Source organism: Diadema antillarum, unplaced genomic scaffold, assembly GCF_040938485.1.
Source record: "Diadema antillarum isolate AM-2024a unplaced genomic scaffold, OU_Dant_1.0 seq00000512_RagTag, whole genome shotgun sequence".
NCBI classification, from domain to species: Eukaryota; Metazoa; Echinodermata; class Echinoidea; order Diadematoida; family Diadematidae; genus Diadema; species Diadema antillarum.
Window position 1 is genome coordinate 1,681,371 of NW_027271466.1, and position 24,557 is coordinate 1,705,927.

General features: G+C 39.1%; 1 protein-coding gene across 1 annotated transcript in view; it reads left to right on the top strand.

Moving 5' to 3' along the window:
• Positions 1-24,557, top strand: part of LOC139734194 (active breakpoint cluster region-related protein-like) — a 126,737-nt gene that overhangs the window by 46,414 nt on the left and 55,766 nt on the right. The window contains exons 4-5 of the mRNA XM_071644999.1: positions 7,938-8,123; positions 17,957-18,107. Of these exons, the coding sequence (XP_071501100.1) occupies positions 7,938-8,123; positions 17,957-18,107 (337 nt within the window). The remainder of the gene's footprint in view (positions 1-7,937; positions 8,124-17,956; positions 18,108-24,557) is intronic.

Sequence of the window (24,557 nt, forward strand, 5' to 3'; positions counted from 1 at the left end):
TTGGGTTTAGTCTGTAAGGGTTTTGCTTGATAGGGTCAGCATCTCCTACATCGACATCATGTACAGCCAGAGGGGTGCAGCCTGGCTTGTCCTTACACAATTCTTCGTACTCGTGTAACAGACTAGTCACATCTTTCCTCTGATTTTCAGGTAGGTAGTTCAGTGCCTCATCTACTTTCCCTAACATCTCTGAGTTAGACAACCTGGCACTAGAGGGCTCACTTCCATGCTCATCTTGAGCTTCCCCTTCTTCCTCTACTTCATCTTTTACCACCTGAGCTACGCCTACCGGCTGACTAGCCTTTCTCTCGTAGTACTCTTTCAGCATGTTTATGTGACACACCCTCTGATCTTTTCGTCTATCTGGCGTACTGATCACATAGTTCACATCATTGAGTTTCTTTTTGACATAGTACGGGCCACTGAACTTGGCTTTCAGTGGTTCACCTTGTATGGGCAGCAGTACAAGAACTTTGTCACCTGGGTTGAAAGTTCGGGCTTTGGCATTTTTGTCTGCCTTTCTCTTCATAGAGTCTTGTGACACTTTCAAGTGTTCCCTAGCTACCTCACAAGCCTTTGAAAGCCTTTCACGAAACTTTGACACGTAGTCAAGTAGGTGGACCTCATCATCCTCCGTCATGAATTTCTCTTTGATGAGCTTCAGTGGGCCCCTGACTTCATGACCGTACACCAACTCAAATGGGCTGAAACCCGTCGACTCGTTTGGGGAGTCCCTCGTTGCGAACAGCAGGAAAGGGATGCCTTTATCCCAATCCTCGGGATACTCCTCACAGAACGCCCTAATCATTGTCTTTAGGGTCTGGTGGTAGCGCTCCAACGCACCTTGGGACTGGGGATGATAAGCTGACGACTTCAGCTGCTTCACACCCAAACGATACATCACCTCTTGAAATATGCCTGACATGAAATTTGACCCTTGGTCAGACTGCACTTCCTTGGGCAACCCATACCTAGTGAAAAACTGCACTAGAGCATCTACCACAGTCTTAGCAGTGATATTTCGCAATGGGATAGCCTCTGGAAACCGTGTAGACATATCCATGATTGTCAAGAGGTACTTGTGACCCGACCTAGTCCTAGGCAAAGGTCCAACACAGTCAACTAGAACCCGACTGAATGGTTCTTCAAACGCAGGTATCGGAATCAATGGCGCCGGCTTCACTGAATGCTGTGGTTTACCAGCCACCTGACATGTGTGACAAGTCTTACAAAACTCAGCCACATCCACATTCAACCCTGGCCAATAGAAATGCCTCATGATCCGATCCTTTGTCTTTCTGACGCCTAAATGGCCGCCAACAGGTAACTCGTGAGCAATCCTCAAGATCTCACCGCGGTAACTAGGAGGGACAACAACTTGACGGACCACCGTCCAATCCTCATCAGCTGGCCTATGGGGAGGTCTCCACTTCCTCATCAAAATGCCATCTTTGACATAATAGCACTCAGGGACCTTTTCAGCCTCAGCCTCAGAACACGCCGTCTGAGACAAGCCTTTCAACTCAGAGTCTGCCTGCTGTGCTTCAACCAAGGAAGACTTGCTAAACAGCCCATTACTGTTAGCCTCGGAGCCTAATACAGCAACCCCATCATTCAAATCCTTGAAAAAGGTTTCTGCCAACCAAACCCCGGAATTCTCCTCCACATCAACAGAATCCGCATCATCTTGAACAGCTCTACGAGCCTGAGACCTAGTCACAACACAATCTGGGAAAATCCCAGGAAATTCCTCCTGCAACTGCTCAGTTTCAGCAACCACCACTGGTTTCTCCGAAACAACTGGAGACGCAACCACCTTGTCCCCAGCCAAGTCATTCCCCAACAAGAAGTCAATGCCTGCCATGGGCAACTCAGGAACAACTCCAACAGTGACAGGACCAGAAACTAGGTCACACTTCAAATCCACTCTATACAGTGGCACTGACATATAACTGCCATCAACAGTCTGAATCAAGACTTTTGCATTCACTGCACTATCTGGTGGAAAAATCATACCACCATCCACCATCAACGACTGAGAGGCCCCCGTATCCCGCAGGATGACCACTGGCTTACCTGCCTCACCAGAAGTACATGGGGTCACCTCACCATCAAACAAAAAGCTACGATAGCTCTCATCCACCTGCTTCAGCCTATCTTTGAATTTGGGAGATTGACTTTCAATGGCCTGTGTTTTACTGAACGGGACACTGTTTTCGGGTAGGACACTTTTTGACATGACAAATCCCAAGTCCTTCTTTGTTTTGTTTTGCAACTTCCAACACTGTGACTTTACATGCCCTGTCTTGTTACAGTGAAAACATTTGATGACATTTGCACTTGTACTGGACCCTTTGTCAGATTGAGGCTTTGGTGCCGATGAAGTTTCAGAACTCGTGCCTTTTTCAGAACCAGCATTCTTTGGATTGCTCAACTGATTTTTGTCTCTCTTATTTCCAGAGAAATTCCTGAAAGGTGGTCTGTTGTCATTTCTGTGGGTCAGCTCATACTCATCAGCCATCAAGGCTGCTTTATGCAAACTTGTCACTTTGTGATCATCCAAATGTGACCTCACACTGAAAGCAACACTCTTTTTTAATTCTTCCAAGAGAACAACCTCACGTAGGTTATCAAAGTCCTGATCCACTTTCAGGGATCTGTACCACCTATCAAACATCATTTCTTTTTCACGAGCAAACTCAACATGTGTCTGGCCTGGTTTGCGGTACGAATTTCTGAACTTGTGTCTGTACGCCTCTGGCACCAACTCATAAGCATTCAACACTGCTTTCTTGACTGTAGCATAGTCACGTGATTGCTCTTCAGAGAGAGATGAGTACACATCGGCTGCTTTGCCGACAAACACACTTTGAAGGAGCAAGGGCCAAAATTCCTGTGGCCAGTTCAAACTGTTAGCCACCTTCTCAAATGACACAAAATATGCATCAACTCTGTTTTCTTCAAACTTTGGCACCAATCGAATGTTCTTGGCCAAATCAAATTCAGAGGGAGCCCTTTCCTGAGTTCTTACAGTCTGTGCATGAGCCAATTCCATCTCACGCAATTTCAATTGTTGCTCAAGTTTCTTCATTTCAATTTCTCTTTCAATTTCTAATCTCATCTTCTCTTTCTCCATTTCCAATTTAGCAAGCTCAAGCCTCGTTTGATCTGAAATTTGAGCTCGATCTTGAGTATCAATTTCTTCTTTGAGCTCCATGTGACCAGCTACTAAGTCAAGGATCTCTGCCTTTCTTACACCTTGTGGAACATCAACATTTAAATGCTGTGCAACAGCGGTCAAATCACATTTGCGTAACCCTTGCAAATCTTTGAGGGACAAATCTGTCCTCTGAACAAATGCCTGAACATCCATTGTACTGATTGACATTGTCACAATGTATTACACACAATATACAATTGAACAATCAACTCAACTCGTATTTTGTCTGTACCAATGTTCTGGATTCCGGAACGTTCCAAATTCTATATTTTGGCTTTCAATTCAATTCCCGGACACAAGCCCCCAATTTTGTTACGACCAAAATCACTCTGAGAATGATCGCACAAAAGAAACAATCAACTGATGTTCAGGCGGTTTATTAACAGTAATATTGTGGGTACAGACTGGTAATCGGCGTCATATCAGTACAACAATGATCAATAGAAACAATTACAAATCGGTAAAGGGATTACTTACATGCATCCAAACTATCACAAAGTCGCTACAGTTCCCTGGTAATGTCCAGATATGATGTTCGATGCACAAATGAATGATCCGCGATGCACCGATGAATGATTCCTGCGACGTAACTCCAGAGGCGCAGGTTACGATAGTCCAAGGTATAGATACGGGGTAAAATCCACGATTATGTCCACGGCGAAACGTGCAGAGTCCAAACGTTGTGACGACCACGTCCAGTTGATGCGTTGAATGATGATTCACTTAATATTGTCCAGCTATGAATCCAGCCCGTCACAGCTTTGCCGTAGCAATGTCCATTGACATTAAAATATGGAGTCCCATGAAGGCACATTAATTCTGTGCAGGCAAAAATGTCTCCCAAGCCAAGTATCTCCACAAACATAACAAGTCAGCAGGTAACACAGGACTGACTATAACAAGTTGCTTCAGAGCCAGAAGTGACGTAACTCTCAGAGCAGAGGTGTTGGGTACTCTGCCTACTGCAGAATTCCTCTGGCTTATATACTATCCATTCACCCCCTTCTAGCACATTCTATAACTCTCTCCAACCTACTAGCCAGTCCAAGTTCCAGGAAACCTGGATGACTCACTGCCTAACTATGTACAAAACATCATTACCAAAAATAACTACCAATCACATTGGGCTACAGGGACAGTGCCTCACTCAGCCAAACATGTAAGCACTTCCCAGAACTTTCTGGAATGGGTGAAACCAATCTAGATTGAGTGAGCTATAATGTATTTCCTGCTACATGCATGTACTGTATAGCTACATTGTATACCACCTAGAAAATTCTCCACTTATCTGGTCAGCCTGTATGTACTATATCTATACCACATAGAATGTTCTCCATTAATCTGGTCAACCTGTGTACATACACATTAAAACAACCATGCATACAGTACATCATACATGTACATAACTACTAGTGTGTACACTTGTGACAATCAGATATTGATATGAGATATGTTGACTGAAAATTTCATGTTACCTGGTCACGTCATTGTTGAGATATTTTGTTCACAAAATTTGTCAGAAAGAAATGGGAATAAACAAGATATGAAGATTTCGAGCAAATAAAACAGATGATACAATGTTAGCGTATCACCTAACAAATTTTGACACGTATGGAGAGACATATTCATGGAGCCAGTTGTCTTGTTATGGCCTCAGAAAATGCCTCACAAACAGAGCATGACTGCCATTATCAATACCTGAGAGCACATATTTTTATTTGCATTTCCTGCTAATACAAGGTCTCTAGAACTTTTGACTATGAATCTCTATTTTGGTAGGAAAGATTAGGGCAGACTAGGTGAATACAACATTTGTGTGAGATCATTAATCCGCACTTTGAACGTTGAGATAATGTGGTATTCTCGGAGACGTGCGGGTCATAAGACCATGTGGGGATTTGAAAGGTGAAGTCCCTACGCATTGTAATGATGGAATGGAATGATTAAAGAGCTGCAAAGTGGCTGGGTGACAGACTCTGTGATACAGTCCTTTGCATTATTTGAAGTGATATTGGCTGTTTTCACACGTACCAAGAGTGCGTAATTTGAATCACGATTCTAATGAAGCATCACTAGAATCATTATTCAAATGAAGCATTTTAGCCGCGTGTAGACACTGTACAAACTGGAATCATGGAGGCTGATTTGAATGGTAATTCTAATTGTGATTCAAATGTTACAGAGGTGCTTTCTAATCACGATTCTCCAGAATTATGGAATGAAACAGCCATGTGTATGGATTGACTTCCATATTTTTTTTTTTTTTTTTGGGGGGGGGGTGGAGCTTATGGTGACCTTCTAACCACATTTGCAGGGAAACAGCACTCCTCAAATGCTCTCATTGCAATAAAAAAAGTGCACACTACTCACCACTCAGGACTGATTGGAACTCAGAAAGAAGCCATGCCTTCTGTCCTCGCTTTGAAATTCAAAATTGCAGAATCTGTGAAGCCTTCCTTGGTGTATAGACAGTAATTCTGATCGTGATTATAATCGTAATTGTAATTCAGCATTGCAAGTACATTTCTCAAGAGGTGTGAAAACGATCATAGTATGATATGAACATTTCCTCCTCTCTCACTCCTTCCCACCATTTTCCATTCACATCGATTGTTTAGTGATGTATCATAAGTTGAGAACGTAATGGGCAAACTGGGTGTATGGGAAGTCTCTTGCCTCCAGCCAGAAGTATCTTAAAAGTACACTGTACACCTGGAGGTAGTGATCATGATGTTGTTGTCATGGCAAATCAAATCCTCTAGACATGGAGTGAAAATGTCAGTGTGATGAGCAGTTTCACAGGATAAAAGAACTTCGCTCTACTCATATTTTATGACTCTCTGAACCCATTTACAGTTGGAAACTCTATTTTCTTTGCTTTGTGTGTGAGCTTGTAGTATTTTAGAAGAAGGAAAAAAGCTCCACCTTCTCAGTGGATGGCTTTCTTTCTTTTTGTTTCCTCTTTTTATTTGTTTGTTTATGTGCGTGTGTGTGTGGGGGCTGGGGGGGGGGGGGGGTGGGGGGAGGGGGAGGGGCTCTAGCATCACTCTGATCAAGCTTTCTTCAACTTCCCCATGTGGTTGGTTTAGGGGATAGAGCATAAATCTGGAGCTTTTACCGTGCCAGTATTCCTCCCTGTTCCATGCACAGTATGTTAAGGGCTTTTTACACTTGTGTTTCTTAACCCCGGACTTTCTCTGACCCAGGACTATCGTTAGTCCCGTACCAATTTTTTCAGCTTTTTACACTCGCCAATTAGTCCCGTACTATCTCTTGTCCGGGGCTAAGGAGAAAACTGACCTTTTTACACTCGTATTTCTTAGCCCCGGACTTTCCAAACCACATGAATATTCATAATTACGCTGTGTACTGTACACGTACACGCACGCACCGGCAGCACTTGATTGCCTCGTTTCTGATTGGTCAGTGAGGGTCGGACTTCGTCTCCGTCGCTTAGCCCAGGATTATTTTTTCGTTCTGTTTACACTCACTTGCTTGGCACCGCAATTGCGGTGCTAGCACCGCAATTGCGGTGCTAACCCCTGCTATTTTGCAGGGCCAGATAGTACCGTACTATCGGTGGGGCTAGCCCACTTTGGCAAAAACGAGTGTAAACAGAAAGTGGGCTAAGGATAGTCCCGTACCAACGGTGGGGCTAAGGCCCCCCCTTAGCCCCACCGATAGTCCGGGGCTAAGCAAAAATTTACAAGTGTAAAAAGCCCTTTAGACCCTCTGATCAGTTAGCTTTGTCTGCATGTACAGTAATTGCTCTCCTTTGGCCAGGCCAAGAAAGCTGGACAAGGGGGCTCATAGATCATTACTAAGGTGTTAGTTTTGGGTCAGGATTTGGTCAGCTAGTGGCCTGATGTTGACAGTCCGCTTCCCTGACTCTAACTGATGGTAATATCAGTCTGGATGACTCAGGCTCATGAAATAACTCTTAAGTGAGGGAAAACGGAGAAAAAAAGGGGAAGTGTTAATGGCTGGCATAATAGTCATTTGTTGAGTATTGAATAAGAATGAAATAAAAGGCAGTAGAGTCATAAAAGGAAAAGTGGTTGGAAAGCAATATGTGCATGTGTGTATGGGGGGGGGGCGGGCGGGAGTTGGAATGGCTCAGTAACCTTTGTTTGGTCATGTCCACATATTATTGAAGTGGAGAATTATCATACAGTCAAAGCCCAATGCAGAATAAGAGATGAAGTTATGATGTCATTTCCATACAGGAGTCATATCAGCATGTCTTCAAATTCCTGCTAAATTTCCTTTTTTTGTTGTTGAATGAATGAATGAATTAAAAAAGAGATATCTTTCACAAGGGTCGAAATACTTGGTGATGGTGACTTTTCTTATAGGGGAGTTGTAGTTTCACTCGATTGTCGATCCCAAAAATGTGCGTAATGTTCTTTTCTTTTTTCTTTTCTTTTTTTAAAAGAACAGTGGAAGAGCTCTGAGGTGATGACATTGATGTGACTTTGATCACTTTCCGCTTTGTTGATATGTGTAAAACATCAAAATTCCATGATATTTCTGAATTTTTGATTAGCATCTTTGTCATGAAAATTTCCTGTTGTGATTGTGAAAGTTAACCCTGCTTCATAAAGTCAATCTGACCACATAGTGGAATTCCTCTGTATGGTAAGATCGGCATCTGACATTAATCCATTTAATGTATTATCACCGTCATCGTTCTAATCGATCTTGCCCTCATGTTCAGGTGATGGAGATCTTCAAGGCTAGCATCTCGACCTCCAAGCCCGTGTTGACAGAGGAGGAGTACGATACCATGTTCTTCCGCATCAAGGAGCTGGCCGAGGTCCACCGCCAGTTCGTCCACCACATGGAACCCAAGCTGGAACACTGGACACCAGAGCAGATGCAAGGAGACTCCTTCAAACTCCTGGTGAGTCTAGCAACTGCCAGAAAATATATTCTCCATGAAATTATTGATCAATATCGATTGATATATTCATTGATTTGCATTTTAAGCAATGATACAGGGACATTGCTTTTGGATCTTTCTAATTTTAAAGATGGCTGAACAAGATTTCGTTCATGTACGCATTTAATATTCTGTCAGAAAATTTCTCTTCTGGTGATATTTGGTTCTTTTTTCCCCTTGTATTTTCAGTTTCTCTTGAAACTTCCAGTAAGCCATGTCTGGTAGAAATGTCCATCATCTTATTAAGCACACCAAATATTTACAGCCAGGGTATCTGTAACCAGTCTCTGTGTTGTATTGATTGGTTCTCTGTTTATATGTTTTTTTTCTCTTTGTTTCATCATTGTTTTGATTGTCAGTTCCTAAAGTATAATATTTATCACTCTTCATGTAAATTTCTGTAAGGCAGCTGTGCCAAGACTAGATACAGGGCTCACTTCTTCTTATTCAGCTAGTATCTGTAGTGATTCTGTGACCAATATGATGCAAGCTTTGTTTACGTACACATAAAAGATGATTTTTAGAGATTGGTAGTTTCCCATCCACAAATCTTTATTTTTCCAACACCACTTGTGCAAAAGTAAAGCAGTGAAATCAGGAACGAAATTAAAATCACACACTAGTTAAAGTATCTTCAAGTCGGGAAAAGAGACAAGTGCTGGGTATTCCCACTTGTGTTCCAATCATCAAGAGCAGGGATTTTATGTTCATTGCCACTTTAAATGCAGTGCCTTTAAGCAATAAAGCCTGACCATCTGTTGTGACAGCTTTTCAACACAGCACGAGTGACTTGAAAGAGGCAGAAATTGAATTACCCGCTGCAGGTACAGCGATGAGAGAATACGTGCTCCGTCGAAATCTTGTCGGATTTTATGGTGTGACGAGGGCAGCGTCATATCTTCGTCGATGATGGGATGACGCCCTGATGCTAGCTAGGCTTGCCTTCTTTTTTTTTTCCTCGGGGTTGTGCAATTTGCGAAGTCGCTCGGCGTCAGCGGGCGGGTTCAATAACACAGAGTGACGCCGAGGAAAGAGTTCGTTCATTCATAAATGCCCTCGTAGCTCCGTCGCTTATTCTACAGCGCATATGGGTATAAAGGGTATTGATGGTTCTTGAAGTGGTGGTCAGATTAGCATTTGTGTGTGCATGTGTTTGTGTGTCTGTGTGTATGTATGTGTGTCTGTGTTTGCTTAATTTCCATTCTATGTGTATCCAGGCTTTGCTAGATAGGAGAGTATGTTTGCTTCTTTTTTCCCAGCTCATCATGACGTGTGTGTGTGTGTGTGTGTGTGAGTGTGTATACTGTATGATCTCAGTTGTGGGTATTTGTGTGTTCTTGATGTAGCCAGCCAGAGTGTGTTGTTAGTTCATTGATTAAAATTACATGTTGTAAGTACAAGATAAATCCTATTTGTAGGCGCAGAAGAGAGCATTAGCATAATCCTACGCATAGTGCATATTTTGCGATTTGTTTCTATTGGGGCATGCTGAGGGTTTGTGTATACACAGTGCCTCCTTTGTCATCACTGACAGTCCCTTAGAGCTAAAAAAATTGTGTCTGCACTGTAAAGGAGTAGGTCGATACCCTGCTTTTATATCATCCAGAGCTGGATAAAGCCTAGCTAGCTGGTACATAATTATGTATATTTTTAAATTGTGAAACAAAACAAAGCAAGCTTGGTGGTGAGAGGATTGCATTGATGGAAGCATAAAACAAATGAAAGAATCAGTTGCTTCATCTATGATACAATTATCTTGCATTTAATATGAAAGAAAATGTCAAATAGGATGTGGTAAATGATTATTGTAATCAATTAAGTTAACTTGATACCATAATAAATACAATCGTAATGTTTTTACAACAGTGTTTTCATTATCAAGTGCACTTTGATGTAAGAGGTCTTGTTCTTGATAGCCCCACATACCTGTATCACTGTGTTGTAGTTGTTTTTATAACATACCATGTACTGCATCTTGAACCTTAGGCCATCTTAAAGGGATGGTACAGTTTTGGTGGAGATAAAAATTGGGCTTTTAAATTTTTGCGAGACACCAAGAAAAGCTTATGATATAGGCTAGTACCGGTACAGAACATACCATTTTAAGAGGAATTCAAAGTTTATTTGATGAAAATCGGGTTTGGAATGACTGAAACATCCAAAAACAAAGTAAAACAAAGCGATCGTAATAAAGTGTGGGTCCCACACTTTATTAGAATTGCTCTTTTTTTGATATCTTAGCCATTTCAAAACCAATTTTCATCAAATAAACGTTGAATTCCTCATAGAATTACATGCTCTTTCATATTTTATAAGAGGTTTTTCATTACCTCACCAAAAAATGTTAGAAACCTGAAATTAGGTCTCAGCCAAAACTATACGATCCCTTTAACATTTGTCGAGAGATTAGTTTCTCCTGAATTTTCCTTCTATTTGGTGTTGTTTTCCTATGTTTTCTGTTCATGAGGCACATAAAAATATGTACACAAAGGTGATGTTAAAAACAGCCAGTAACAGCATTGATACTTCGAAATAATCATGAATCAAAGGAGCTTTATGGGTTTGCTAAGTTTCACTGTTAATCAGATTATCCCTTCCAAGTGGTTTCTGTGTTTTGACATCATTGTGTGTGTGTGTGTGTGTGTGTGTGTGTGTATGTGTGTGTGTGTGTGCACGCACAATAGAAAGTGAGTCAGCGCTCTTCAATAGACCCTTAACTTCAAAGCCTTTTTCCTCAATATTTTATTAACAGTTTTAGAGTTTGGTGTTTCTGTCGCTTGTTTCAGTCGGTTCAGACCATCATCCAGTTTGATCAGTTATACAGACTGAACTTTAGCTGTTATACAGTCACCACCGCTTAGTCAGGATGGCCCAGGAGAAGAACATTTGACTCCGATTTATAGCATAGTGTAAAAGAGATCAGAGATTGAGTCAGTCATTTAAGACAAGACATTCAATATAAAGGCCTGTGCATTGTATGTCAACTTCCCCGACATGTGACTGTCACTGACAAGATCAGACTCCTAATTATTAATCATTATTCATTCATCAAAATAACTTATCCTCATAACTTTTGATGGCACAACTTTTGATAGTAATTCAGTCAACCTCATCAACTGAAGTTAGGACTAGGCTGGCTCATGAATTTATCCCATTATGTTCTCATTCAGAATGTGATTGGCAACAGAATGTTATGAAAGACCACGCACTGCCAGAGTTAAAGTACAGTATGTTCAGGTTGGTAAAGCCTGGTCATACAGTCTGACCTCTCGTATCCGGCCTCCCTTTATCCGGATCTCTCTATGATGTGGATGCGATCTCGGCGTGATTTTTTTTTTTTCGTTCTAATAATTACGGGACAAGGGGGGATTTCACACCCAAACAAAATTCCTACACAAACTCACATGACTTACATATTATTATTCCCAACATAATTTCTATGCATTCACATCAATTCTCAGCTTAATACCTATCATTGGGTAGATACCTGCGTGTATTAAACACTGAGTTTCCCATATCTGGTCAAATCCCTTATCCAGATGAGCGCCGGTCCCGACATGTCCGGATAGGAGAGGTCAGACTGTATATTCCCTTTATAGAAAACAAACAAACACAAAAACCTAGAACAAAAAACAAGTATTCGTATTGTCACAAGATAGATTGTTTTACCTCATGTTTGTGCCACTAAAATGGTGCCTGATGAGTCTTATTCCTCCTGTTCAAAATTAGCCTAATCAGGTGCACAGTGTGATGGTGTTGCCATGGTTATGAAATATGCAAAAGAAAAGAAAGAGGAAAAAAGCGAGAAGCTACCTCCCATGATGTCATGGAGTGTGTTTAATATTTAACTCTAGCGGTGAAGGTAATCCGCGCACCATGAAAGGGAATTATGACTCGCTGTACTTAACATCGCACTTTCCAAACAAAGAGATTTTGATGCCCAGTCTGACACAGTGAAGGGATCTTGCCTGGGTGTGAAAATACTTAATGGAGTGAGAATCGGTATTATCATTAGGTTATTGGGGAAAAAATATCAGAACCAACCTTCCCTCCCCCATTCCTATCTGAGGCAACTGTATCATAATGAGTAATGCTTTGATTGTGGAACAATGTGGCTAATCAACTTTGTATTTATTTGTCTATCCATTGATTTATTCATTGAGCTGAGCTATATGGCCCTACATGCTATCAAAGTCTGTGATATTGCGTTGGTACAAAGAAGAAAAAAAAATAAAGAACCAGGGTTGAAAGTAAGTGGTAAATGCTTTTCAAAATCAGTTCAAATCAAGAGGCTGGAGCTTTATAGAGTTTACTGTTGCAGTGAGAAATTTTCCCAAGTGGAAAATCTCCATACAATGAAAAGTCATCTTTTGCTTAGCAAATAATAACTGAGGTGAGCAGTTAATGGTGTCACTGGGCAGTGTTGTGATTCATGAGAACCAAATTGAGCTTTGATTGACTAAACCTCCAAATGATTAGAGCCAATCGCTTCTGCATGAAAGACATTCCACAATGGCAACAACAACAGTGCTACCTTTTTTTTGCGTACGGAATATCACCTAAAATTGTGTGCATTATGTGTGAATAGTGCACTGAATATTCTAAAAACTGTGTTTTGACTTTAATGACTCTTGGGGCAGGGGGGGGGGGGAGGGGGAGGGGGAGGGAAATGGTCAATGTTTAAGGGGACCGATGATTTTAGAAAAAATAATAATTGTGACATGCATACTTTTAATGACATGTTTCAATTACCTATGAATTCCTCATAAAAATGTATATCGCAATAAATACCCTGATCCAATAGCTAACATTTGAAAACGTGAACAAAAGGCAAATAACTATTTCCTAGTTTCATTCTTGTGTTTTTCTTAACCCATTCTAAACAGCATAGTCAATGCCATTAAAGAAAATCAATGGGTAATGAGATCATTTGCAATCAAAAAGTTTATGTTGAATGATGTTATGATGTTAATTGTGCAGAGTCGCCATTCAATGTAGTCAGATGATTAAATCCAGGCAGGGGTTATTGTTGAAGTACTTCATGGTCCTCTGAAATGAAAACAAAACTGAACAATACACAATCAAACAATATGTACAACTCACACTGGAAGTTTTGATCCCTAGTCCTATAACAGAACTAAAAGGTACTTTCAGTATCATTTTTTTGTGTGCAATATTTTCCTAGTGGCAAGAAAACACAAAGACAAAACAAAACAGAAAGAATAGATTGATTTCCTGTATGTCTATTGCACTTTCAATTTACAAAAAACAAAAATGTCTTTGTTTGTCATGAGCAGTCGCTGTCAGCCATGTAGGGTACCATTCTATGGGTTTCAGATTGTGACAAGGACCGGACCTTACTGGAGAATTATTTACGTTGCTGAGGGGTCATTTTCCCTGAGTGCAAACTCTACCACTCAAGAGTGTTGATGCTAAGAGGTGTGATGCTGATGCTTATGGGAATAGATTCTTCAATCAAGCCTCTTTGGAGACCTCCCTCTCCTCTTACCCCACCCCCCTTCTCCCTTCTCCGCCTTACTCCTGTCATTCATGAAAAATGATTGAGATAAACGAGCGCTGCGAGCCGTCCTAAACTTCGCATCGTATTTCAAAAATTATTCAAAGCGCTCCCTCTTTGTCGCTGGACCATGATTTTTGTTGCGTTAGAGGAGGGTGAGGAAATATTTTCTCAGTCAGATGATGCGGATGGATTGGTAAGTGGCAAATGATGGAGGCGTGGTGGGGGGTGGGGAGGGGGAGGGAAGAGAGAATGGGGAAGAAGGGAGATGGAAGAGGCAAGGCCAAGTTTTTGTTCCCAATTTTCCAGGCTGACAGAGCAATGCGAAGCATCCGATATTGCAGAGGCTCGCCCGTTCATCACGTCGCGGCAATCAGTTTGCAATAACTGCCGTGAGTCAGTCATTAGCAGCATCACAACTGTTTCCATCAAGGGGGTCCCCCTTTCCTCTTTTTTTCCCCCTCCCTATTTCCATCTCTCTCCCTGCCTCCAGAGATGGGAGGCATCCTCTCCTCCCACTGATGGGAAGATGATGGTGATGATCATCGTGATACCAGGTGGATGGTCTCCATCTCTCTTGGAGGGAGTTTCAGACTGATGTCAGAATTGTGTGTTATCCTGTTTCTAAACACTTTAAAATTCTTAGAGGGTGTTTCAGACACTAAAGAGATTCTCTGTTCCATGCAATAAGTTGCAACAGCAAATTATAGTCCTTATGAATGTGGTATCATGAACTCCTTGGCTCTCCATATGGCAACTGTAGAGATGATTACCTTGGCTTACGAGATGCACGATGATTATGGCAGAAGTGAATACAAGCATGATACAAGGTTGAGCTAGGCTTCACCTCCTTAAACATGGTCTGGAGGTCACACCACTTGGTCTACAAACCCAGACTTGCAGCTAAAATGATTGGAGATAGATACGTTTGGATCATGGCTTGCCAAACGCAATGTGAGAAGTGTATTTGATAGAAGAAATAAGTCAAATTTTGCTTTCAGACTTACGAACTAGATAACTTGTTTTAGCCTGAATTGTGTGTTTAAACACATTCACAAAACCAGTACTTGTGCAAGTGTGAAAACCCCACACAGTCATTTTCCTCCTCTCTCTCTTCCTTCTGGGGCAGGGGCGTATGTTTCCCCAATTACGGCCTGAGTAAACATATGAGTCTGAGAGCAAATATGATCACAAAGCCTCCATCCCATCTCGTAATCCTGTAATTAGGGAAGAGGGGGAAATTTTGGCTTCCCCTAAAAATGTTTTTAATGCACTCAAGCGTATCAAGAGATAGCCATTCAGAAATCTATATGGGTATATTTCCATTACTGTTTAGAAAAAAAAAGATAATTCCCCGACTTTGTTGTGAGTATGCCTAGGGCTTGATTAATGCAGAAATTGGTTTAACAACAGACTTCATAAGAGTGATAAAAATAATTTACGTAGGTATATATATATATACAGGTTACCTATCTCTATATTTTCATTATTTTTCTGGGAGGGGAGAAGGACATCCTAGTTTCTGTGATGGTTGATTAGATCCCAGATATAGTGAGTCACATTTGTAATTAGGAACACAGTGGATTCTCCATTCCGGGAAAATTGGCTAAGTGAACACTGTGTAATGGGTTGGAAGGGATGGAAAGTAGGGATGGTGTGTATAGCACAGGAGTCAATTAAGTGTAAGGAGATCATCAAGAATATTCTTACCCCAAGCTTTTTGATATTTTTTTTTTTTCGGGGGGGGGGGGGGATTAATTTAATATCCGTAACTCATTGCAAAGGGCGTGCTATTACGGATATCGAATTGTAGCGTGCTTGAAATTGGTGTGCAGTGATGCAATAGCTGATGTGACCGCATCCCAGTGATTTATGAGGTATCTTAGTAAAAATGTGATTTTTTTTTTTATACCACTTTCCTCTACATCCTTGAAAATGAAAATATGAAAAAAAGAAACAGTCCAGGTTTTTTTCCTCATAGTTGTTCTTTTTTAATGATTCTCAGTGATGTAACAAAGGATGGTAGTCGTGGTGGTCTATACACTAACTCTAATCTGGCACTCAGCATGTTAGAACTGACTGCCTTTTGTTTTTATAAGCAGTAAACAAAATATGTAGATGATATTACTTTAGAAGGTTTACATGGTATTCACAGTTGAGCTCAGTATATATATATATATATATATATGACTCCGATGAATGCTTATCTTCAAAGTATGTTGTATGGCATGAATCGACTCTAATTCTACAAACAGATCACAGAACCCCAGCATTTGAATGTTAATGACCTCACAAACTCACACATTCAATTCAATTCAATTTATTTATTTTCATACTTCTCATTTATGAATATTACATCAGAAATAATAATACAAGTTCTTTTACCTTGTAAACAATGTGCAAAAAACAAACCATGTACATGGTAATAACACAGCAATTGTAATGATAACTGGTCGAAATCGAAATGGGGTTGAACAAAGAGAAGCATGACAGGACCTACATGAAAGCAAGCTTGTTTGGCTGTAAGCCCCGAGTAATCAGTGTTTGCCAGTATCGACTATTAAAAATTAAGACAAATATGTTTTTATCATGATACAGACAGCCACATGTCATTTCTGTATTACTTGGCCCATTTAATTGATATCCAAGAGAGATTCTAACTTTTGCCATGGAAAAAAAACCCCACGAGGTAGTGATGAATTGCACAGGCAACATTTGGGGAGATAGCAAGTCAGTATCTATGGAGAGACTGTGACAAAATTTACTTGATCTTAATGCTTATTAGATGACTAATGCATACCAGTTTGCAGTGGGGAAGAGCCAAAATACACATTATAAAAAAATCTTGCAATTAGGGTAATTGTGACTAGGTCATTGTTGAGGCCTTGAAAATCTGTAATTAATAAAGCAAGCACAAAATCATTGGCCATTATGAAATGTAAACCAGCACTCCATTGCCAACAGGGCATCAAGATGTTGTTTATTTTTGCTGTAGTCTTTTACATGAATATGAAATACTTACAAAATTAAAGAATTTTCTTCATCTTCTTCTTCATCTGCTTCATTCATGAATAGGTTTTTAAAATAATATTTTAAAGGAAAGAAAGAATTTGTGACACTTTGCCTTCTGACTGATGTGTGTGCCATGACGTATGTTGTATCAAAGTGATGTGCATTTGCCGTCATTTCCTTGTTGCGCTGAGTGTGAACTAATGTCACTGCCATCCCCACTGTACGTGAGGCCATGAGGCTAGAGCTATATTTGTGCCCTCATTGTTTCTGCTGGTATGTTTATGAGCTCACCTCTTCTTTTACCTACCCCACCCCCACCTCTCCACCCCTCCCCCTCCCTGCAGGATATTTCATCTATTGTTCCGTATGAACATTTCGTCTATTGTTCCGTATGAACATTTCGTCTATTGTTCCGTATGAACGTTTCGTCTATTGTTCCGTATGAACATTTTCATGCACAAAGCAGACCCCTAGATGTAAATTTGACTTCAAACTGTGTGTCATGTTTTTGAATGATATTTCCTTTTGTTTTTTGCAAAATGCCATTCAGCATTTATCTTGGAGATGAAATAGACTCTTTTCTGGCTTCTTTGAAGCTTCTGTTATATGTGAAAGTAGGTAAAAATAGGTAATACTTTCATTAGATCTGTATTTATACATATTTCAATCACTAGGTTTAATCATTTTGAAGAGGCAATTGCCTCAAAGAATATCTTCTGTCTTTAAATTTTGTTTTCTTGTTTCAATACCCAATAATTTCTACTGTGATTTTATTTGTAATTGTTATAAAAATGGGTGTTCTATTGCCATTTCCAGCAAGTGCAATGAGAAATATGTTATATGGTAGCTGGTCATAAATTCTTAGGTGCATTTATGTGTATATTGCATCTTTTATGTAGTAGGAAGCATTATCTGAAAATGTTTATCATGTGTCTTTGCACATGTGTATCTAAAGCATACAGCATGCATGCACTGTGTATATTGTGGCACTAGAAACTCTCTATTCACAAGGCAGTACTGATAAGCAGCAAGAAAATGCTCTGATAGAGTCAATTTTATAGCAAATCCAACTTTTTGTAGTCTTTTTGTCCATTTGTTTATGAGCTACATGTATGTACTGTGCAAGTGCAGACTATTCATGTCAATAAAGTCACTTGCATACATGTACATTTCTAGTTTTCTTTTTGTATTTCACTTTGCATAAACATAACCTTACTTCTAACCCATCGTTTTCTTTTTAAATATCTGCTCTCCTGCTGTTCAGGCAAGCCACTTTGACATCCATGAGGAGTATGTGACGAACTATAAGCGGGCGATGAGCACCCTACAGCGCCTCCAGTCGGAGAATGAAGTGTTCCGCAACATTGCTCAGCAGGCCCTCAAGCTAGAGTCGGGAGAAATGTACACACTCGAAGGTAAGAGCAGAACTGACTGACCGACGAATACACAACAATTATTGTCGTCATCGTGGGCACTTCTCTTCTCTTTCACCTATCTACTATAATCCTTTTTCTGGTCTTTTAGAATTGGATGCACTTTTAATGTGCTCTGCGAGTCTATGACCATTACATTGTATGTGCACATACGTCTTTCTTTGACCAAATCCATGACCAAATGATAATGATGAAGATGGTGATAATGGTGATAATAATGTTGAATGTGTTAAAAACAAGAGAGTTGAATGATTTGTTCGCAGTGATTATAATGTTGATGATGGTTATGATCATGATGATAATAGTGTTAATGTTTATGGTAGAATTAGTTTTGCTGTTAATGATAATGATAGTGATGGTAGAAATTTTGACACTGGGTATGTGAAGACCTTGTTCAGTTGTGGTAAGAGTTAAGAGTATTTTATCTAAAGTAAATGTTTACATTTTGTTCAGAGTGTCATATTAAGCAAATTTGGTGTCGTTTGAGATCAAATGGATGGGTAAACATAATTGAACAAAAGGCACAGAAATTGATGAATGTATATTTGGTAAAGGAGAAACGTAAAGGACATGCACTGTTGTCTGTGTCATGTGTCAAGCACAGAAAACTCAGCCAGAAAACTGAAATATATCACAACATTTCATGGGATGGCGGTTGTTTGCATGTGGTGCACCGTAGCTTCGAGGTGTTAATACAATAAAAGTGTTTTCTGTACCACTGGACGCATGCGGCTTCTCTTTTGTGGAAGTAGAAATCTCGTTTGTGAATCAGAGGCGTAATTACATGTTAATTTTGGGCAAATGCTGAAATAATTATCAGACCCAGTTCTTGACGTTTTCTGAGATGGATCAGCGGGAGGGTGGCCTGTTAACAGTCAGAGTGAGTTAATGATTAACTCACTGGGCGGGGGATTTCTCCCTCTCTCCCTTCCTCTGCTGCTGAAACTGCCAGACTTAATGGTTTTTACCAAGTACTCTGTGGTATCATAAATTGACATTTGATTCATATTTTTATTAACATTGGCTGTCATGCAGGTATTGTGGCTAATACTTCTGAGAGGACATTGATTTTTTTTTTTTTTTTTGCGTAAAAAAGAAATAGAATATCCATTTATTTATTTACCAACAGCCAATACAAACAAGCTTAATCTACTGGATAAGACATAGAGTATGAAATATAGTCCATGAACTTGTGGCATTATGATGAAGCAGGGTAGAGAATCAGTTAAGTCAAGAAATGCTATCATACACAGAAATTTTATGAAATTCAAATAGTTTTGTGATAAGTGGAAATGGGTTTGTTGTTATCATGACAATTTCATTATTCTGGTTATCATTATCATCACCATTATCATTATTCTTAGAACTATTTATTAGCATCATTACCATGGTATTGGTATTATTTGACTGACATATCAAGGTTAAAAGAGCAGCAGTTCTGCTTTCCTTCATCTTTCTATTGAAATAAGTTTATGTAATTAGTAAATTGTAAATCAGCTTGTACTGTCAATAAATTTACCAAAAATCCTACAAAATTGTTCTTTTTCTTTGAAAGCCAGACATCAGTCAAATATGATAATTAATTATAAGATATAGTAAGTTTGTTAAAGAGAGTACAGATGAGCCTCCATATTTTTCAGAAAGGGTCTTCATTTTAAAGGGTGTGTACAGTTCTGGTCGAGGTGAGGATTTAGCTTTTAACGTTTTGCAAGATATTTACAAACCACTATATGAGATGTCAAAAAGCATGCAATTCTAAGGGGTACCGGTATCGAAAGTTTATTTGATGAAAATTGGTTTTGAAATGGCTGAGATATCCAAAAACAAGGTGAAACAAAGAGATCCTAATAAAGTTGAGGCCTGTCGCCTTTTATTATTATCACTTTTTTTGATATCTCAGCCATTTGAAAACCAATTTTCATCAAATAAATGTTGAATCCTTCTTAAAATCACATGCTCTTTCATATTTCATAAGAGGTTTCTCATTATCTCACTTAGGAATGTTCAAAACATGAATCCCTCACCTCAACCAGTACTGTACAGTCCCTTTAAGGTTTGATGTCATCGTTGGTAACCTTACACAATTACCAATGGTTGTTTAGCTCATGAGGACAGAAGATAATATGCTGTTATTGCGACTCTCTCTCATCATTTTATGGTGGGGGTAGTCGGGTTTTGAGACTACATTTTGGAGGAGTTTGAATGAGATCTGCTTCCCAGACTCTCTCTTTGGACCTGACGCAGAGACTTAGGAATGATTTCTCCACGCCTGTGACCGATTTTAGGTTTTGATTCAAACAAGAGAAATGCTCCTCTCATACCACCTCAAGGATATGCCTCTTTTTCACCTCTTTCTCGTTAATACTAATGATGCAATGATACCAGTATTCCGGCTCTCAAGTCGCTATCAAGTGATCATTAGTCACCAGAGATGGCAATTGCCTTCCTCTCAGCGCTTTGTTCCATGATTGATCGCAGAGTGATTTTGTTTTTAAATACCTTTTGAGACCTATGACTGTAAGATACAAAAAAAGAAGAAATGTCATTTGTTCATAAATCATTCAGAAATACCATCACAGTTTTACAGGATGTAAATCCTTGAAAAAAAAAATATTATGGGGGGATGATATGAGACTTTTGATGGGATTAATTCCTTGAGTCGGGTCAAAATATGAGATCAGTGAGGAGTTGCACTGTGGATCATGCATTTGGGTGGTGAAAATACACACGTAGCGCAGTGTGCCCAATGGAGCTGGTGAATAATTTTTTTTTCTGTGTTTATATTTTGTATGTTTTAGGGATTTTTATGTGTTGCAAATTTTTATGAAGTGAAACTGCGTGACAGCTGTGCTGAGGCCGATGAGTATTTCTTTTTTGTTCATTTGTGCCAGACTATTTTTGGCTAGATGTCATCCAGAATAGGTTAGTATTTTAGGGCAGTAATCCATCATTCGTGCAAAGAGATACATCACAATCTTTGCAACAAGAGGCCAGGTGCAGTAGGTAGTAATTCTTTTATGGCACAGAAATAATATCTTCCTTTGTCCTAAAAAGCACCATAGGCTATTCTCTAAAGTTCTATAGATCTATAAATATTTGCATTTGTGATTTAAGTGGCTAAACAGATAGTATCAACAAATTTTTCTTGATGATTAACATTTATAAAGACATTTGATAGTTGCTGATAGTTGAGTTGTATTGATCACTTTGTATGAAAATTTGCTTTTGACCAGCTGCTCATATTTACAAAAATTAACATTTTTCATCTCACATATGAGGTGCCATCCGTATTGCCGTGTTGTAGAATTAACATGCCAATCACTTTCAGAATTGTGTTTTTATATATATGAGGACATGAGTACAGAAAATTCCCAATAGAAATAGTATCATTTAAAAGTGCAATCTTGTGATAATGTCCATGATTTTATTGATATTGCTACTAATTCTTTCCTATAATTGAATTGAATGGACTTATCATAAGTTAAATCTTATGGTGAAAAAAAAATGGTAAAAATAGGAGCAATGCATCCCTCCCCAGCAATGAAAAAAAATCAAATGCAATGGATCCAGAGTCAGAAATAAATTCTGTTTTCAAATACCGGTACCTTGAATTTTCTTTCAAGATGTGGTGTTTTAAATTCATGAAATCTGGGACATCTTTTAACCATTTAAGTTAGCTTTTCTTTCTGTCCGTGAGTGGGTTTTTTTTTTCCCATTCACATGTGATATAGCATCAACAAAGTAAGGATTGTGAATTATTTTGGTGAATTTAGATTGATACTTGCAAGTGGGATTGACTTTCCAATTACATATCAGCAGTGAGAATTTTTATAGACATAATTTCAAGGTGTAATCCTGACTAAATTTAGATTGACTATGAAGATCAGGAGGATGTCTATTAGTTACCCAGAAGAAATTTCTAATGGTTTACATTTTCCTGTGCCCCAGCTGCAAATGTACAAAAGTTCTAATGGAAGACTTAGCCAGCCATGAAAAGCAAATAGTCTCTGTGGCTTAAAGACGCAGTTCACAATTCTGTTGGCTCAGTAGTAGTGAATTGTTGAACTTTATACTGAGTGAGATGTCTGGTGATAATAAAATGTGTGATACAAAAAGAAAAAAACCCCACAATACCAAAGTCTTTAGAATATACTGTAACTATCAAAATATTTGTAAAGGAATATCATTATATTATACATGTATATCTGTTAATCAAATGGTTTATTCTAATACAACTTACTGTGGAAAAAGTCAATAATGATAAATCTGGTCACCCATAGAATTTTTCTTTACAGAGTAGCATTTAATTCCAACCCTAGTTTTTTTTAGTAGCTTCATATGAATTTCAAGGCTCTGGTAGCATAGGGCCATGCAGCTATGGTTTTTAAAACTCTCGTTGTTTGACAGTGGCTTTCTCGTCAGCATCTGTTTTGAAGATCGAGTTGATGTCAGTCATGCCTGACACAAGCCCCCTATTCAGACGCATGCCATTTTATACCAAAAGAATCATCGTATAGCCGACAGACCGTTCAGACACTAATTTCGACCATTCTGGGAAACGTAGATGTGCAGTTTCCCATTGCGCATGCTGCTATAGTCATGAGTGACAGCTGTGGGGTCACCTTTCGCGCGCACTCCCATTAAGACCCGCCCAGTTATACCGTTCTATGGTCGCCATACGTTCAGACGCACACGGAATGCTGATTTATTAGAGTTCTAGTTCGAAACGATGCTCTGACCGTCGTTTCGCCATACATCGTTTCGTTATATGTCGTTTCGTTTGATAGTCAGCGTTCAGACGTATAAATTCATCTTATAGCTATACCGTTCTAGTATAAATTTTTTTGCGTCTGAATGCCCTGTTAAGAACACCAGGGTCTTGCTGCAAATTGCTTAGTCTTGCCCCCCTCTTGCTTATGGCCCTGTCGCATGAGAGTGTATGAAACGAACAAATGCCCAATAAATTCAAAAATTTGATGATACTTTCACATCCTTTGCTAATACTTGAATAGTTTTTATTAACATGATTGACGTTATTTGTATTCATTAGTTGTTTGTAGGAATACACAGAGATATGCTAAAGCCAATTTTTTATTTTGAGGTATCTCTGCAAATCCCTATTAATAACTAGAGATTGTAATTTGTCATCACTGACAAATTAAGGTGATCCGATTTTTTTTAATCAATGATTCGAGTCCTGATAGTGCAAAGTCTCAGCTACAACATATTAAAATTTGAGAGAAATTCACCGAAGCATAAGTAAGATAGTGCTCGATAAAGAGAGTCATGTCAATTTTCACATCTAAAAAATTCCCTCCCATAGAGATAATACGTCATAGCGAAGATAGAAAAAGAAGTACTTATGACCTTTGACCCCACTTTGCACAGACAAGATAGCATCTGAGCAAAAAGTGGTTATTTTATGAAATGATTCCTGTAACATGGTTTTTACGTGTGCAAAATATGGGAAAGATAGGACATGTATTCACCAAGATACAGCATGAAACATCTATGACCTTTGACCCTAATTTACATACCCAAGATGGCGTCTGATCAAGTAGTTGTTATTTATGAAATAATGTTCGTGACGTGAACTAAACATGTGCAAAATATGGTGGTGATAGGGTATATTTTTCTTGAGTTATTGCACATAAAGTTGTAAAAAGAAATAAATATTACAATACATCGAAGATAAGCTTTAATTTCAACCAAGTTTTTTTATGTGATCCCGACAACGTATGAAAAAACGAAGGGCACATCTACGATAGTCCTACGTCTCAGCTACAACATATTATAATCTTAGAGAAATTCACCGAAGCATAAGTGAGCTAGTGCTCTATAAAGATAGTCATGTCAATTTTCATTTCCATAAAAATTGCACTCCCATAGAGATTACACGTAAACTGGTCAAATTTGACAAGGTTACCTTCAACCCATTTTTTTGAGGTGATGTCGTCATCTAATCAAAATTGTGTAATTACATTAATGAAAGAACATTTCATAAGCTACAACATATTGAAATTTAGGTGAAAATTGGCTAAGGATAAGTGAGATACGCTCGAGTAAACTTGAAATTTGATGACGTCATTTTGAAAATTTACTTTTTTTACTTTATTAAGAAATTTGATATCTTTTAATCATTTTGTCAGCATAGCCAGCCCATGAAATGACATGTACAACTCATCAGCTTTCAGAATATGTCAAGAAAACGGGGTGTCACCGTCCATCCTGACGATTAAAATCGGATTTAAAATTGGCGGTTTTCTGGCATAGTTGCACTGAGTATCCCCATTGACGCACGCGCGGAATTTTGAATTTGACGGGCCCGTATGACGTCATATTGAATCGGATCGACTTGAAACTTGGTAGAAATATTCCTTGACATTTCGGACATCCGATCCGTGTGAAAAAATTGAAAATTTGTATTTCATA